Consider the following 18,606-nt stretch of genomic DNA (forward strand, 5'->3'; position numbering starts at 1 on the left):
ATCACTTCCTCCTTTATCTGTTTTTATGGCTCCATAGATGCCTCGCTCTTCCCTTGAAAATTCATCCTCCCAGGAGATATGGAGGTAATGGAAGTTAGTGACTTAATGATGGCATAAAGATAATTGGGAAGACAACAATCCTTCATTTTCTGGCTTCCTCCTGTTTGTGCCTGTTGAGGCCCTTGTGCTCCAGCTGTCTCTGCACCTGCAAACTGTTTCAAACACAGTCCAGGGGCTCTGTCTTCCCAGTCTTTCTCTTTCATGGGTGTGAAATGAAGAGCCACAAAACAAAAGAAAACATGAAATGTGGCTTCTTCAAAAGGCAGGAAGGATGCAGATGCTGTGGTGAGGTTTGCCACGCACTGAGCCCCTTTTGGGCCCTCAGTGGAGACAATCAGCATCAAGAAAAGGTATCTGAGGCTCCCACAGGCTTGTTAAAATTAATAAGAATTTACCTAGGATAAAATTGGTTTTCCTGAGAATATGTGACTCACTCTACTCTTGAAAACATAGAAGAAGGATGAAGCTGATGCATCTCTGCAGAGGCACTTGATGCTGAAATGTAGCCATTTATTTTTGGTGTTGTCAGTTCTTGTCTTGCAGAGCTTCTAAGAGCTGATAAGCTCAACACTGCATTTCTCTGAACAGTGTTGATGATACATGTGCAACATTAAGAATAAAAACAACCATAAACACCATACTTGCCCATAGTCTCTCAATGTTCATTAACAATATTGCATTAGCAGATGGCTTCAGGTGGCTTAACATATAACATAGTGGATGGATGTGACAGTTTTCAGGACAGAGGAAGCACAGCATAAATACAGTATATTGCTTTCACAAACAGGTTTTCAAAACTCTAGCAGTATTATAAAAATAAGAAAGAAGCTTCATATGCAATGAAATACAAATAATTGGGCCTATGTATTTACTGTACAGTAATTCCTGATAGTGCTTTGCAGAACTGAATTTCTCTATAATATTCTGTAGAGACCAAATAACATTTCAGGCAAAGCATGAAGGAAAACAGAGAAAAGAGAGATTCTACTTTAAGGTAAATGCTGTAATAACCAATGTCAAGATTTATGTGGTCACCCAGATGCTAAATCCTTCCATTGGCCAAGTTCATTTTTTCAATTACAGCATCAGAACTGAGAAGCCACTTTTTAAAGAAGGAAGGAATGGCAGCTGTTTCCCATAGACAGATTTTTAGGTACCTATGCATGGATCTGCAAAGCAGACTTTCCTGACAAGCTCAGCCAGTACTTTCACTTTGTTCATACAGAAGCAGCAGTATCCAGTACAAGATAATTACTTTACAGTAATGCTTTTAAACAATAAGCTTCAATCTTTTTTATATTCCAGTCATTTTTCACACTCAAATCTGCTTTTGACAGTAGCTGGTAATTAACTGATCCCATTTAGCAGTACCACTAATGATAACAGAACTGTACCCTACATGGCCTCTGACACCTGTTTGAATCTTCTGCAGCTTTTGACTACTGGAGGCGACAGCCCCCAGCTTAGGACACTTGAAGAACAAGATAAATAAAAACTTTCTTTCTAACTCTGTCCTTTTATATTACTTCAATTTATCACATTCTTCATCCCCATTAACTGTCACAAATTGGTAATGAGGCGTTCCATAATGACTCCTGGTGTAGAGCATCAAGATACCGTGGCCACACACACCATCATCACATGCCACAGCCTGTGAACACACTGTGGGGGAGTGTGTGTGTGTGTGTGTGTGTGTGTGTGTGTCCGAGGCATAAGGCAGCCAGTTCTATCAAGTCTCCATTTCATAAAGCTCTGGAATTGCAACCGATCCAAGGAGGTAAGAGAGGATGACGTGCCAGCGGTGTCAGCACAGCAACACCACCAGTGCTACTGACCCAGAAAGAAAACATCTCCCGGGGAGATCCCTTCCGACGGCTTCTTGCAGCCCTAGTCTACGTAGCGAATGCAGAAGGCCACGAAGCAGCAGCCGGCCAGCGCCACCGTGGATGCCGAAATGATGGTGACGGCGCTGCCGGCCACGCTGACCAGGAGCCCCAGGCCCACGCCCAGAATGATCTGGGCCAGCTGCACCATGCAGGTCAGGGCGGCACAGTCGATGCCCTTCCCGCGCTCGTGCTCCCCTGCTTGCTCCCCTTCCTGCAGCTTCTGGCTCTGCAAAGAAGCACAGGACAAGCCCCAGGAACCGGGCAGTGTCAGCCACACGCAGCTCTTGGCCGAGACATTGTTACAGCCCCGGGGTAGCGGGCAGGTCAATAGCGCATACTGCTCCCTTCTTACACCACAGAGATTTTAAGTAACAGGAGTTTTCCAAGCTTCCACCAAATTTTTTCTCATTTGCAGTTTTCCCCTCTATCCCTTTTCTTAAGGAAGTAATTGGAAATTGACTGGAAAAACTATACATGATTTTCAAGTTCAGGTCAACTTGAGCTCTGTCAAACTGACATTAAACAGTACAGGTCATACTGTCATAAATAATTTGGCTCTGACTCATGGCTGAAGGAGCCATACTATCATATTATCAAAGAATCATCACAGAATCACAGAATAGTTTGTATTGGAAGGAACTTGAAAAATCATCTTCCAATTCTCTTGTGAGCAGGGACACTTTCCAGGATGCTCAAAGGTACATCCAACCTGGCCTTAAACACCTCCAGGGATGGGGCATCCAAAACTTCTCTGGACAACTGATCCAGTGCCTCACCACCTGCACACGAAATAATTTTTTCCTGATATCTAACCTAAATTTACTCTAAGTTTGAAGCCATTCCTGATTGTCCTATGACTATGTGCCCTTGTGAAAAGCCCCTCGCCATCTTTCTTGCAAGCTCCCTTCAAATACTGGGAATCCACAATTGTGCCAATCTGAAGCCTTCTCTTCTCCAGGCTGAACAATCTCAATTCTCTCAGCTGTTCCTCACAGGAGAGGTGCTGCAGCCCTGTGACCATTTTTGTGTCTCTGCTCTGGGCTCACCCCAGCAGGTCCCTGTCCCTCCTGTGCTGGGAGCCCAGGGTGGATGCAGTGCTCCAGGTGGGTCTCAGCAGAGCAGAGCAGAGGGGCAGAATCCCCTCCCTGCCCTGCTGCCCACGGGGCTCTGGATGCAGCCCAGGACACGTTTGGCTCTCTGGGCTGTGAGTGCCATGGCTGGGCCATGTGCAGCCTCTCACCCCCAGCACCCCCAAGCCCTTCTGGGCAGGGCTGCTCTGGGGCTGTTCATGCCCAGCCTGTGCTGGCACCAGGGCTTGTCCCAGCCCAGGGGCAGGACCTGCACCTGGCCTTGTTAAACTTTGTGAGATTCCCCTGGGCCACTCCCTGAGCTTGTCCGAGTGCCTCTGGATGGCATCCTGTCCTTCATGTGTGCAATCCTTTCATCTATGTCATTAAAGAAGATATTGAATCACACTGGTCCCAGTGCAAACCCTTGAGGGCACCACATGTCTCTGATGTCCATGTGGATTCTGAGTCATTGACCACAACCCTCTGGATGTGACCATCCAACCACTTTCTTATCCATCCAACAGTCCACTCATCAAATCCATCTTTTCACTTTACAGGGCAGGATGTTGTGAGGAACCACATCCAAAGGCTTTACAGCAGTGCTGATGTGCCTCACACACATATAGGCAGTAGCCTGAAGTTGTGGCTCAATGCACATAAAGGAAATCAGTACTAAAATACAAATGTAATACTTTTATTGCTGGAGATGAAAGCAACCTGAAAGCAAACATCCATACTGGGATTCTTCTACACTGCTGAGGACCACTTTTAATTACTAATCTGTGTATCTGCTATGATATACATAGCAGAGCAAAAGTTCTCATTTATTATGTACAAGTGTCTTGCATATTAGCACCCTGTGAGCTGGTGGGTCACTGGAGCAAGTTAACTAGAGGGAATCACTCAAACCAGAACTGGGGCTTCAGGTTGCCCTCTTTGAGAAGGATCTACATGATCTCTGGGGGTCCCTTCCTCCAGAAAGAAATTACTCTGTTTTATTGGAAAATTATGTGATAATTGACATATTTATTTTCTTCCTGCATAGGCTGTTAAATGGGGGAGGTTGTATTCCAACAACAAGAAGTTCCCACACTGCAGGCCAGTGGCACTGCAGTGTTCTGGTATCCAAATTCTCTTAGCTAGTAAGATGCTTTTTGCTTTTTGCAAACCCTATTACCTTGCCTTTGAGCTACACAAAGCTCACAAGTACTGGAGACAAACAGTCTCTTCCTAATCCAGTAGAAAAAAAATTGAATTTGGATCCTAGGGAACAGCAGCACAGAACAGGAGCTTAAATGGCAGCATTATAAAACACAGCACATAATTTTGGTAGAATGCATAGTGGGGGAAGATGTCTGCTCCTTGTTCTGAAATGATAAGGCTTCAATTTTAGACACTTTGAAAATAAATTGTATTTATTTTGCTGGGCTGTTCCCAGTCTTCCTATGTGGCAATAGTTCTGACCACAAATATATGAATCTATAAATGAATGTACTCTTGTGCTTGATGTTTACTCTTTTTTTTTTTCCTGTCTTGTACATTATAGAAGATTTGATCTAAACCTCAACCCATTGTAGAATTATATATCATTTAACACCTGTCATAGCAAATAACATACACCAAACAAGAAACAACTGGTTGTCTTTTAAGCAGCAGATTAATATATTGGCCAATTAAGTGTAAGGTTCATGCACACTTTAGCTTATTTTATTTCACTTCTGTCTTAAAACAGATAAAAATTTTGCATTTACTCCTCCTCTCTGAGTTGGCTGACCTGAGGTAAAAATTGAGATTTCACCCTAACCTGGGCTCATTCCCAGTTTTTTTGTTTTGTATTTATAACACATCATAATCATTCCCTGTTGGAAGGAGCAAAGAAATTAACCAAAAAATTATTAATCATATATATGAAATAATCACTTTGAGACCTCCTCCTAGCATTCAGTAGAATAATTAAAGAGTTCATTTGTGTTCATCATTCAGCACCAGAAGGTGCTGGTGAAAGCTGTACAAAACAGTAGGACGTGTTGTCTAGCACTTGATCTAGCCCTTTGCTGCATAAAACTATGTTTTATGTGGTTTTCCAATGGTTCAACATTGCCTTTATTAATTTCTTCAGATGTTCCAAGATATACTGAGAACTTTTCCTAATTTCTTCCAACTCTCCTTAATCTTTCTTGTTTCCAGCTGTTTGACTAACTTAAGAGACTTGAGAGGACTTTTCCATTAAAGAACTCAACACTTTACAATACATGAAGATCCTAATGTGCCCAGTAACATGATACAAGGAGTGCAAGTTTTTCCAGATTTTCCTTGGAAACAGAATTTAAGGCCATGGAGGATGAAAACCCAACCACAGACATTTAGAAAGATAATGAGTATGTGGTATATGATTTAATATTGAACTATATAATGATGTTTCTACTTGAATGGCATTTGTTTATTAGCTAAGAGCTAATAAGCTTTTGTAACACTTTTAAGTTAACCGAAAATTCTAGCAGCCTTTACAGGCTTGTTATTAACCTCAGGCCCCCAGAAGTCCTCTGCTAACGTGGCTGGAAGGAAGGATATGAGGAAGGTAGGACTTGAAGACAACACAAGTGGAGCAACCTGCTTACTGCCTGAACACGTTCTGTGATTGGCTTTGTTTCAGATGTGATGATAAATAATTATTTGTTTCGTGGAAGGCCTGTTTGGAGAGTTTGGAGCTGGGATATTAACTCTCTCTGTCAGAAACTTCCCATTCATATGTGTCATTGTTAAAAGTTCAAAATTAAAATTAAAAGCTGCTCCTTTCTATCCAGTTTACCCCCAAAACAGGTTGAACAGACACAGACAGATATAAAATTAATGCTTCTAGAGACATTGCACTCACCTCTTCTTCCCTGTGGTACTCTGCAATGAGGTGGAATGGCACTGTGTACAGTGTGCTGGACATGACTCCAAAGAGTGAACAAAGAGCCAGAGTGGAATAGACATTGGGAAACAAGCCAATTAATCCAGTACCCAGTCCAAAAAGTAGGTACCCCATGAAATAAAGTCTCTTTAATCCTATGTATGGCAGAAGGACTTTCTGCAAGTCTGTGAAAAGAAAGTGAAAATGCTGATAAGATTAAAATAAATAGGTCACGTTTTATCAGGAAGTTCCTTTTAAGGAAAAAAAAAAACCCTTGTATTTTGTAAAATGCAATGAAGAAGATAATCTTAATGATTTTAGATGTTACCTCAAATTATTGTGGGTATAAACTTGCCAAAGAAAACTTGCTCACACCACCCAGAGCTCAACCTGCAGCTTGCACTGCAGCTGCACCCAGAGATACTTGTGCTGAATAGAAGTTCATCCACAGCAGGGCTACACAGAAATGCCTGCAGTTAAGCTCCAAAGGTGAAAACATTTCCCTCAAGCCTCTTTTAGATGCTCAAATCAACCCCCAAAATGCTACTTATTTGAGTTTTCAGATCAGGATTTTTTCTAATTCTTTGGAAGTGGTGAAATCTACCTGGGCAGCTGTGCTAGCACGTTTACACATAATTTTGGAGAGCAAGATTGAAGCTTCTGGCAAGACCTTCTGCACAGGGAATGCAAACGTGGAAGAGGTCGCCTTTGAGAGCCCACAACTTCAGCATTGCTAGGTGAAAGAGCACCTAAGAATTTGGTGTGGCATTTATTTACAGAATGATTTTCAGCGTTCAGGGTCCGTTCATGTGCAGGACAATATCCTAATTCCAAAGTCACCCCTCATCATGTGGTCAGGAACTGTTGGTGCTAAGATATGAATTTCTAACAATGCTGAGAATGTAACATTCCTTAAAACTTTAATGTAGAACAAATTCCAGGTAATTTGGCATCCCCTTATGGTTTTTGAACAATGGCAAACAGCAAACACAGTGTTGGAGTTTATTCATGGGTACTTACAAGAATAGACTGATGAAGAAATTGCATTGATGCACAGCCCCCAGCATCCCATCTCTACCCCTGCTTTGTAGGTCAGGTAAAGTGTGGAGTTGTGAGGTGCATAGGGATTCCCGTGGTACACAACCTAAAAGACATCACAAAAGTCACGGAAGGCAGGAATGGCACCATGTAGGGATTGCCTCCTTCTCATGGGCACAGGCCCCATCCCTGGTAGGGAGCACCCAAGAGATCTGTTGACCAGTGTCCTAACCACCCATTTGTAATTCTCCAGGTTTCACACTCACATCTCCTGGACTGTTACATCCCAGGCTCTACCTCATTTCTTACCCTCTGCCTTTTCCTGGACTGTCTATTGTACAGATTTTTAAATCTGCTCATTTTCACTTCTATCCTTTGGGTGTCTCACTTCTAACTAACTTCCTCTCTTCTCTCAGTCTTCTTGCCTTAGCCTTTCTTTCCCTAATTTATCTACAAATTTTTTTTTCTGTTTTCTCTTTCAGATTTTCCTCAACACACTCATTTTCCCACACAGTTATTCTCATATTCAGTTACTATTCTAGACAAGCAAAACTTTTTTCTTTCAGTTGTTCATCTATGCTGCAGGGAAAAAAACCCTCCCTCTTGCCTTGCCTGAAAAGACAAAAAAGGTAAGGAAATGGGAATACTGTGTGGGAACCACAGCAGAGCAGGGAGTGGCAGTGAGAGATTTGTGCCAGGGCCATATTAGTGCTCTGGAAGGAAGGAGGCAGACACAGCCATACGGGCAAGAATCACTGTCAAGGACATACAGTCCCTGGGAATGGCACGGAAAAGGCACCAGGGGGTGTTGTGAAGGCAAACAGCTGCTGAGAAAAGGGATTCAGGACAGACAAATGCAGGAAGATAAAACTTTCTGCTACCAAGTAGCTCCCTGTGTGCAAAGAGCTGCATCCTGAGGCCAGGGAGGCTGCAGTGCAGGTGAGGGGCTTTGTGGGGATGCTGCACACACACCAGGATAAGCCCAGCTGCGTCCAAGCACTGCCCAGACAGAAAACCTGCCCAGCTGGGAGCAGCTCTGAAACCAAAACGGAAAATGGATGTGTTTGGGCCAGCTCTGAGAGCTTCACTTGGAACATTTAGACACAAATAGCCTTGCAAATACTAAACGTTTTCCCCAGTGATTTCCCCAGACAGGCTTGGAACAAGGGCTTGACCTTAATTAGCTGGTTTACAAAACTATTGTTGAGCCATCCAGATATAAATGGCTGTGCCACCAGTGTCATTTCCTCAGGATAGTAACACCATTTCACTTTTTTTGATAGAGGAGGAGATGCTACAAGGAAAGAGTTGTAAGAGTATTTTATGCTTTACCTGTCCCATGAAATCCGTGAAGAAAAGCATGTTGGATAGGAAAGCCATCCATCCAAAGAGGTGGCTCACACACAGGCAGCGATAGTGGGAGGGCATGCTTAAAAGTGTCTTCAACAGGGATTTAAGGGTCATCTGTCTCTTTTCCTAAAAGCAAATATTCAAGAATAAATCAGTGTTATTGTCCTGAATGCTAATGAAATAGCTGACAGCAAATAAAGAAGGCCTTAGTAGTATCTTTCATTGCTAAACTTCCAAAGTCTTTTATTTTTTGCTAGGAAGGGTTGCTTGGGTACTGAGTTTTCTTCAATTTATAAAATTCTATAAAATATATAGAAGAGATGGAGTATACCAGCAGGAATGTACCATTTTTTGCTGTTATTATCAGTAGGACAATTATTTACATGTAGAATAACAGGGAAATTTTCTGCCAGACTCAGAGAGTTAAAAAAAAACCCAATGGACCAACAACAGAAACAACAAGAAACAATAGTTATTTCTCTATAGAAACCATCAGCTTTACACTGAAAATTTAAAGCTGCCACAGAAGAAAGTTGTGCTCAAAATACTTCCTGAAAATTAAAATGTGTCAGATTCCTGAGACCTTTTATTCCCTTTCCATTCTATGTCCTAAATTCCCTAGGAAACTTCTTTTTCTAGGGAAACTTCTACCTCTTCGAGCATACCATGAGGTTTCCACTAAGCTCTGTCCTTGAAGCAGGGAGAAGCTGTGGTTCCCCATGGTAGCACACAGAGAATGTGAGCTCCAGCATCTGAACACCTCATACCAAGGGAGAAATAACTCATTTCATAACCAAAACTTAATTGGTGCTGGTTAACAAATCTCACTGATGAGGAAAATCAAATTTTCTCACTGCCTTTAAGGCCCCTTGTAATCTCCCTCCTTGTCTCACCTCTGTGCCCCAAAACTCTCAGTTTCTTCTTCAGTCACATTTGTCAGATCATTTGTATTACTAATTTTTTTTAAAACTATTGTAGATGTGCTAGATATCAGGTATTTTTACACATAATTCTTCCTGTATTAAAGCTCCTGCATGCTTCACTGCTTTTAAAGAGAAAAAATATACTATTTTAACTATGCATGGTGGAAAACTTCCAATTTTCTCTGAAGATATTTGAAGACAACAGTGTTTGGAGAGATGATAAGGGAAGATGTATGTTATGAAATGTGGGAGAACTGAAAAAGTTATGCTAATTTACTCAAAATTCCTGAACTGGATCTTGTCTTCAATTTGCTGTAAGATGTCATTTTTTCCTTTCTTTCTTCAGTCTTGTATATACTTTTCACAAATCTCCTTTCCTTTGAACTAGGCTATGCTGCAAGCTACTCTATGAATCACCACATATAAAGTTGGAAAATAATTTGCTTCAGTGTGAGGTTTATAATCCTCATAGGAATGCCAAAATTCAAGTTGCTGACTTCCACCTTGGACTGTATATTGTCCAAATCCCTTGGAATTTGGCATCACCATCTTTTTTTTAAACAGGGTGAGCTTTATATTCTTCTACAATTATAAAAAGAAAACAAAAGAATTCCAGATTAACTCATTAGTGTTATTTCAAGGATAATTACTATCGTTTGACTTGGCTTTATTTAGTTTGCAATTCTTCCACCCTGCTTTTTAAAATAGACTTTACAATCAAAGTTTTAAGATAAGGTCATGGAATTACAAAATACACTGCACTGATTACAAACAGTAATTTGACAGCTAGATAGAAATGTTTGCTTTCTATTTAGATATTCCAGAAAGTGGAAATGGAAACCAAAAATGTTTAATGCACACATTTAAAACATACCAGCACACAAACTGCATGCTACTTTAAATAATGTGCTGAAGTTTGGCTCTGTTTAAGCGCCTTATCCTTCAAAAGCTCAGAATACCAAATAATCTCTAAAAAATCACTACAACTCAGGGCATAAGATGGTAAGAATACAGAGGAAGCAATATGACTCAGGTTTTATGGCAGTGGACCCTGAATAATTTGGCACCATTCAAAAGAATACAAGGCTAATTGCTTTGGGTGTCTGTTCATACTGTAACAGGTCAAATCTCATTAATAATCATGTTAGCTATTAGCATGTGAGAACATAGGCCTTAATTTAGAAAAAGTATAGCCGTGATGCCTGCAATTATAAAAAAGAGACAGAAAAACAGGAAGCCAAACCATTTATTCAAGGAAGTGATTATGGTAATGAATGGACTCAGCAAACATGTGCCGCAGGAGACAGATCATTAAAGCAGTGAATGTCTAGAATTCATGCACACAAAGACAGGCTCATCAAAGAAACATGAGACTGATCAAAGCACTGGGGGACTCCAACAGGCTGCCCAGCCCAGGCAGAGAGGAGGGCAATGGCACAGGCTCGCCACCACAGCTTCACCTCCGGTGTCAGACATGGAACGCCACGTTTCTCGTGTCACTGACTCCAGGGAATTATTTCTTCCCAAGGCAGAGGCTACCCTAAACCACAGTCTGCTCCCCCCACTTTCACTGCATCACTCTCTCATCTTCATTTGCCTTCTTTTTTATTAGAGCCCACATGGTCCAAGCAGGCGATGACGCTCAGCATCTCTGACAATTTGGAGGATGCCCGGAGTGAACAGGGCTGGTGAAGGATGCTGGGTGCTCATGCTGGCCTGAGATGGGGAAGCTCAGACAGCATCACAGTGCTCTTGTCAGATTCTGCCCACAGCTGTTGCCTTGCTGTCTGCCGCACTCTGTTTGCCTTGCATTATCATCAGGCAATGCTCATTTCATATGTCTTGCATCTAATAATATTGTAATAATTTAATAATATTTCAATAATTGCATAATATTTTTCTTCCAGTTAGAAATACCAAGTGCTATTATAAAACAAATTACAAACAGTAAAAGATAATAGATCACTTTTACCTACAGATTAAACAAGAGTATTGCTTTCCTACTTATAACTGTTTGTACATGCTTAGTATATTTTACCTGATTTATCAAACCTTTGTATCAGTCTTTCAGGGATTGATATGCATAATGCCAAGAAATCAAAATGAAATTAAAATGAGAAGCAATTGTGTCACCACTATTGTGTTATATTTGTTTACCTAGGGTACCATGGGGTAGCCATGAGGATTTCCTAGCACGAAAAGTCATCAAACAAACCGTAAAAACAATCATGAACAGAAAATGGATGTGTTTGGACCAGTTCTCAACACCATACTAGAAGAGGGCTCTCCAGATATTTTTCTGGTAGATTCACCTCTTCTTACATGCCTTAGGTTGAAGAAATCTCTCACAAAAATGCATCAGAAACAAAATAACAGTGAGGATTTAAAAGTACTCACTGCTTTCTCACAGCTCAAAATTTTGCCAAAGGCTCAGCTACAATATGACTCAAAATAAAACTCAAACTCTGGTAGCAAGGTAGCACTGCTGTAGACAATTTAAAAAAATTTAAAATTGCTGTAGCAATTTTAAACACATTAGTGCTCAATAAAATGCTGAGTTGCAGAATATCCAAATGTCACACATGTCACAAGTATTATGTACAAAACTATGTGGACTTTGGTGGTGAGAATTAGAGACCTACATCGAAGATTAATGGTCTGTAGTCTTTGCCCACAATTTTATGCTAATTATACGAAGATTAAAGGAAAAAGTAGATCCTATTTACAAAATTCACATGAGGAGGACATCAGGAGACTGACACTGAGCAGAAAATGGAGCCAGGTTCTCCCTCATACCCTGCCAATGGATCAGTGCATCAGAACTAGCTGGTCTCACGCCTCTTGCTGGCAATACTTTCTAAAGGGAAAAAAAAGAAAAAAAAAAAGCAGGCAGACTTTCTCCTGTCACTGTATCCTGTTGGAGGGTTCTTTTCTGTGCCTGTGCCTTACAAACAATCAGCATTAGCTAATTAAGGGGTCTCCAAGGATGCAAAGATAGAAGCTATAAAGTCACCTCTGCACTCACCTGTGTGCGTGGCGCAGCCGCGCATTTCCCTGGCTTGGCTGCAGCCTTTATTTCCATACATGTTGATTTTAAGTGACCATTCCTTATTTCCTCCTCTATGGAGTGGTATCTATGGGGTTCAGTCTCTTCCAACAAGAACTCTGCCTCTTCGTTTTCATATCTGAGTGGGACTTCAGGAATACTGCACAGATGTACGGTAAGGCAGATTATGAGAACCAAGGCTGCGAAGAAGAAAATCACCTGGAATTCTGATGCCAAGGTATATCCTAGTATAGTTTGACCCCAATCCATAGCACCTGTAAGGTAACCCAGGGCTCCTCCCAAACCTACAATCATGGGAGAAAAAAAAGGAAAAAAAAATGTCTACTGGCATTGACAAAATAAACAAAGAGCACATAATACCCTCAATATGTGATGCCCTCTAGAAATTATGGAATAATCACTCTTCAGATATTTATCACAAGAAATAGGAATACTGAGCTAAACACATATATGAGCAGTCACTAAAACATCTCTTGAAAACTCTCCTCAGATCTGTCAGGCAGAGCTCTCTAGAAATAGGCTGAACACACAGCAAAATAGGGTCCATCTCTTTTTTTGACTCTTTCAAGCTCTATTTTCTTTGAAATGGTAAATAATGCAAGTAAAACTAAATTAAATCCTACAAGAAAAATGTGGTTTTCTTTTTTTATTTTCACAGAACAGACATTTTTAAAATTCTTTTGAGAGTTTCTATAGTTTAGAATTTGTAAAATGAATTTAGCTTAGTCCAAACAGAAATACTGCCTCCATGTGAAATTTTTCTAAAAAAGGAAATAAAGCAAAAGGCATTGTTTTCTACTTATACAAATCCAAGTACAACACCACTTGGTAAAGAAAACAGAAAGGAACAAGTGTAAGCGTGTAATCCCATTTACTAATTTTCTCAGAAGAGGTAGACTAAAGGGTAAAATGAGAATGCTGCTTTGTTCCTTGATGTTAATAAATCCAGTTTTCAGAAAGTTTGGTTTTTTTACAATTCTTCTCTTTGTTATTATAAGTGCACACAGAGATGCACAGGAACGTGCCCTCTGTTACACTCAGCACAGAGCTCTGGTGGGGGTGGCACCTTTGTAGGGTCCTGACACCTTCTTAACCAGGTGGCACTAGGGGATGGATGGTTGGGAGTTCCATGGGATAGGCACTTCCCAAGAAATTAGAAGCATTTCTACCCTTCTGATTAGGAGAACTGATAACAGTCTACAGCAAAGCCCTGCATCTAACAAAAACTAACAGCACCTGCACTTGCTTCCCCCAAAACCATGGGATTTTGATTTAGTTCTGGGCTTTCTGTACCTTCTTTGCCCTCCTGGGTCTGATTATGGCCCTCCTTCATTGTGCACTATCGGGCATTTCACAGGGGACTGTATCCTTGCTTGTTCTCATAAAAAACAATTACACTATTAATAACTTTTTAAAGAAAATCTACACAATGTTATTTTCAGTGTATGCTTGCAGACAGAATGTTTGACATTAGACGATGATTTTGCTGTTTTGAAAAAAGCATCATGATATTGGAATGCAGCCTGAATGTTGATTGTTAACATGTGCACTCTTTCTTCCACTTGAATAAGTGGCCATGGGTTTCATAACTGCAAAGCTATCAAGTTTCATGTTCAAACCCTAAACTGAAAGCAAACTGGAGAGTAAAATCTCAGAAATATTAAGTATAAAAGGAAAGGAGGAACTAAAGTAGGAGAAAGAAACAATATCTAAAACTGAACCTGGACAAGAAATGGGAAGATTGCTGTCTGTGTCTAATAAGGATAAAATGGGGAATGATAAATGTAAACTGTAGGGAATTTATATTAATGTTACAGTTAAGGAAAACAAACACCAAGGCCAGTGAATTACTGGAGAAGACTGCCTTGGGAGGCTGTAGAACTCCAGTCAAGGGAGGATTTCAGCACCAGACCAGGGAACTTTCAGTTAGGAAGGGTTGAGATGAACTTGCTGTGGAGAGCACAGGATGCTGGGCCAAGTCACACACTCTGCCCCATTTCTGTCTTATTTCACATTATTTGTCTCACATCCCTTTTCACAGATCAGTACACTGAATCAGCTAAATCTGTAGCTTCAAACTTGAAGACTTTTTAGTATCATCCAAAAAAAATATTGCAACCAGAGTTGTGCTGAATATACATAGACACTCACTCCTCTCTTTTTCCAAACAAGTGTTTCTTTAACATTTTATCTGTTTCTAATGGATAATACAGATTTCATTCCCATGTGGCTTTAAGCTTCCCTTATAAACTGTGTTCCTGGATATAGGTATTTCATGTGTCCAAAATCAGCCTTTGTCAGTAGCTACTACACCTCCCTCCTTGAACACAGTAACTGCTACTGAGTTTATGTGTCTCTGCTCCTGCTGGGGGCTCAGTAGCCACAAAAATCTGCTGCAAAAAGATTGCATGACTTCTCATGTAGTCTGCTTTTTGTCTAGTGCTTCCACAGGGATTACTCTCAGACATGGCAGGAGGTTCCTCCCGGGTCACTCCACAGGTACACGGCCTCATGTGTCTTCCCTGTTCATTTCCTCAACACAGGGCTCACATTGTACAGATGATTCCATGGAATCAATGTTCAGGGGTTGGGATGGACCTTAGAGTTCATCCAGACCCATCCAGGGATGCCTCCAACCAGACCAGGCTGCTCAAGGCCTTATCCAACCGGGCCTGGAACACTGACAAGGTTGGTCAGCCATAACCTCCATGGACAACTTATTCCAGTGTCTCACCACCTTCACAGGGAATAATTTCTTCCTAACATCCAGCCTAAATTTCCCCTCATCCTAAAGAAGAGTCCCTCTCCAGCTTCCCTGTGGCCCCCTTTCAGATACTGGAAGGTTCCTATGAGGTCTCCAGAAAACCTTCTCTTCTCCAGGCTGAACAGCCCCAGCTTTCTCAGCCCATCTTCATGGGAGAGGTGCTCCAGTCCCCTTATCAACTTTGTGGCACTCCTTAGAATTTGTTCCAACAGTTTTATGTCCTTCTGTAACTCAATAACATTTAAAAAATGTATAAAAACAAATGAAGCTGTTAACTTCATTTGCAGGAACTTGAACTGAACCACTCGGTCTTATTTTGTGGGAGTTTTGAATTTCTGAATTTTACACAGGACTCCTGTTTCTATGCAGCACATACTGGAGCACTGCTGAAGAATGGGAATCAATGGGGTTTTGCAGCTCTTGTTGCATGTCACATGACAAGTCAAAAACATTATTTTTCTGTGCAATAGCAATGAAACAAGCTACATCCATTAATTTTTGCCTCAGCGAAAACTTGAAAAAAACCCAAAACAAACTGACAAACCCTATTTCACATTTTAAAATAACTAACTATTCTTAAATCATGCCTGTGTTGCTGTAATTATTTGTGCCTGCAGCCTTCCTCAGAATTTTTGCAGCAGCAATCACAAGTTGCTGTTCTCCGGAGTAGTGAAAACCCAGCAACAAAAGTCCTGTGACTGAAGTGCATGATCAGATGATCAGTTCCTTCAAGATTAGAAACACAGTGAGGATAAAACTCAAGCAATTACCTTCCCCTCCTTTGAGAGGCAGGGAGGAGAAGAAGGGATCAGTGTACCTGTAAAGAGGGCGTGGTAATGCAGACCCTTCTCTTTATCCTGATGACAGCAGACATCAAATAAATATGCTTTGATTGGACCATCAATAAAATCAGCTGCAAAATCAAAAAGTACTACTCCCAGCATGGTAATGACTATTGCCCACGTCCGCTGCTTGTCTCTCTCAGCGATGAAAGCTAAAAAAAGAAAAACACCCTCATTCTGACAGCAACAGCGCCATGTTCTGCAAAACCACATTTAGCCTTTCCTGACACCTCAAAATCTAAACAACAACTGGTTGCACAGGAGAGTCCAGTGATGCCAGAATCTCATCAGAGAAGCAGGAGAGCTGAATCTGTGTAGTGCTGATCTGGGCTAGGCTGACTTACTGCCCTGAGCCAACACATGCTCAGAATGCTTCAAGCTCCACAACCAAGAGCATCGCTATCCTAAATCTATTCCTTAACACCTCCAAGGCATGCTCTGGTAGCCTAACACATGCGTTTTGTAGTACTTTCAGTTTATTCCCTTTGCCCAACCCTTATATTGTTTTAGATAATCAAGAGTTGACTGCAACATCTCTCTCTGGGTCAATGAAATCAAGTATATTCAAATATTCAAATCAAGCATATATCAATAATATTGAGGAAGAGAGAATAAATCAGTCCATAAAACTCACTTCCCCCATCTGCCTAGTCAGCAACAACTTTGTATCAAGACTTTAAGAAGCTACATCCCAAGCCAAAATGTAACAATATGGATGTCACTCCTATTTGATTTTGCTTGTTTCAGCTGCAACTGAGTTTTCAAGAAGTTATGGATTTTTGTTTTTCACCAGCACGGCACAAGAGTCAAGCCAGTGCTGCAATAATTCAAGGCGAGTATTTTGAATACTAATCCATCTGAAATAGGGATGAGCGGGGATTCAGTTTGGGTACATATTACATCACAAAAACAATACTATCATTTAAGCTAACAAGGTAGACCTTAGCTCATAAAAACTTCTATGGCCTAAGCAAATCTTTACCTGAAGGAGCTTATCAGGCAACCAAACCAACATACAACAGACTGCAATCGCATGCACAGCCCACAGAACAGTATGCACAGGGTACATAACATGCAGTGTTAGAATTGAATGTACACAGAGATTACAGTGCTCCCCAGCACCCGAGTCACATGATACCAAATTTTAACAGTTCATTTTAAGAAGGAAAAGGGGAACCCCTCTCCTTTTTCTGATTTGAAAGGCTAGGATGAGTTTTGTCTGTCAGCACAGCGCATGCCCCTCACTCACCTGAGATCATCACGTCCCCATTGAGGTACAAAGCCATGCCTAACAGCATTATGATGCCCAGACCCAGAATGTAAGGTCGCCTCCTGCCCCAGCTACAGGTGCAGTGATCACTGGCTGAACCTACCACGGGCTGCAGCACGAAGCCCAGGATAGGGCTGATGAGCCACACCAGGCTGTAGAGGTTCTTGGGCAGCCCTACACTGAGCAGCACCGGCGTGACAAAGGCGGCCTCCACGGCATAGCAGAACTCCCGTCCGAACATGGCCATGCTGTGCATGACCAGCCTTCCCACCGCTCGCCTCCTGGGCACCGCTGCTCCAGTCCTCATCACTGCCTGCCTTGGAGCCTCCTCCTTCTCTCTGGTGCCATCCATGTCGGCCTTGGCCACTCCAGAGGCGGGCAGGAGAGCCCTGTGGAAGCTCTCTTTCGTTAAGGTCATAGCCCCGGCTGCGAGCAGCGCCGTGGCAGGCTGGTGCTGCCTGCTCTGGCTGACATGGGGCCCAGATCATAAGCTGGGTGGGATCGGTCTGTGCTGGGGGAGGGACTCACATACTTTCATGGCTCTGCGATCACAAGTTATGCCAGGAAGGGGGCGGGGAAGCGTGTGTTCACATTAGCTGATCTGAGCTTTTGGGCGTCTGCACAGCTCCCGACTATCCACAACTGAGGAATTACTGTTTACGCATGAAGCACACATACAAGGGGAACCTACATCACATGGTCCAGGCGCAGGATTAGCCTGGCACAAAGCTGCTCCTCTTGCTGTAAGATGGCAGTGACACCAGGAACCCAGTCTTCATCTTCCCATTCAGCAAACATGAGCATCAGACCATTCCCTACTGACTAACTTGGGGGGAAAAAATCCATATATCTCTGGAAGAGGATTTCAAGGCACTTCATAAGGATGAGTAAGTGAACCTATCCATTGCCCTGGAGCCTTAGAGGCAGATATAACGCTTGGCAGGAATCTGTCAAGCAGCAGCTGATGAGTACTTTTTTTATGTGCTGCGTACTGCCCTCAAAAGAACTGATTATTTCTTGGTTTCTGAAAACTGAGAGTATCAGAATTACTTATAAGAGGGTTTTTTAAACAGTCTTACTTGCCTTAAAAGAAACCTGTATTGACCTTACTCAAACTGTACCTTTCAGGTTAGCTACCTGAGGGAGGCAGCTGATCCAGCCTATCCTGAAGAAACACAAGGTTTTAAATTGACATCAGTTATTCTGGTTTCAGAACTTATCCATGATGGACATCACATTTGACAACGCTGATTTTTCTCCAACACAATCAGATATATCTGGGACTAAGAAACTTGTCAAGTCCTATGTCAACTGTGTATAATGTTCAGTAGCTTACACTACACTATGAGCTGGAAACCCCAGGTGTTTTTGCTGATGATTTAGACAACTTGCCAGGACCTACTAGATAATTCTTGCTTCCACGCTGTGGTTTATGTAGTA

The 18,606-nt window shown here is 41.8% G+C and overlaps 1 protein-coding gene across 1 annotated transcript; it reads right to left on the reverse strand.

Annotated features, from left to right (window-relative positions):
- Window positions 1-1,947: 1,947 nt before the first annotated feature.
- SLC45A2 (solute carrier family 45 member 2) lies at window positions 1,948-17,584 on the reverse strand. Its single transcript, XM_066569559.1, has 7 exons — window positions 17,146-17,584; window positions 15,872-16,048; window positions 12,249-12,574; window positions 8,283-8,426; window positions 6,933-7,056; window positions 5,892-6,097; window positions 1,948-2,172 (listed from the first exon to the last, which is right to left on the reverse strand). The coding sequence occupies exons 1-7, from the start codon at window positions 17,582-17,584 to the stop codon at window positions 1,948-1,950; spliced, it is 1,641 nt and encodes a 546-aa protein (XP_066425656.1).
- Between the last annotated feature and the right edge of the window lie 1,022 nt (window positions 17,585-18,606).

The sequence above is a fragment of the Molothrus aeneus genome, chromosome Z (genome assembly GCF_037042795.1).
Source record: "Molothrus aeneus isolate 106 chromosome Z, BPBGC_Maene_1.0, whole genome shotgun sequence".
Taxonomy (NCBI): Eukaryota; Metazoa; Chordata; class Aves; order Passeriformes; family Icteridae; genus Molothrus; species Molothrus aeneus.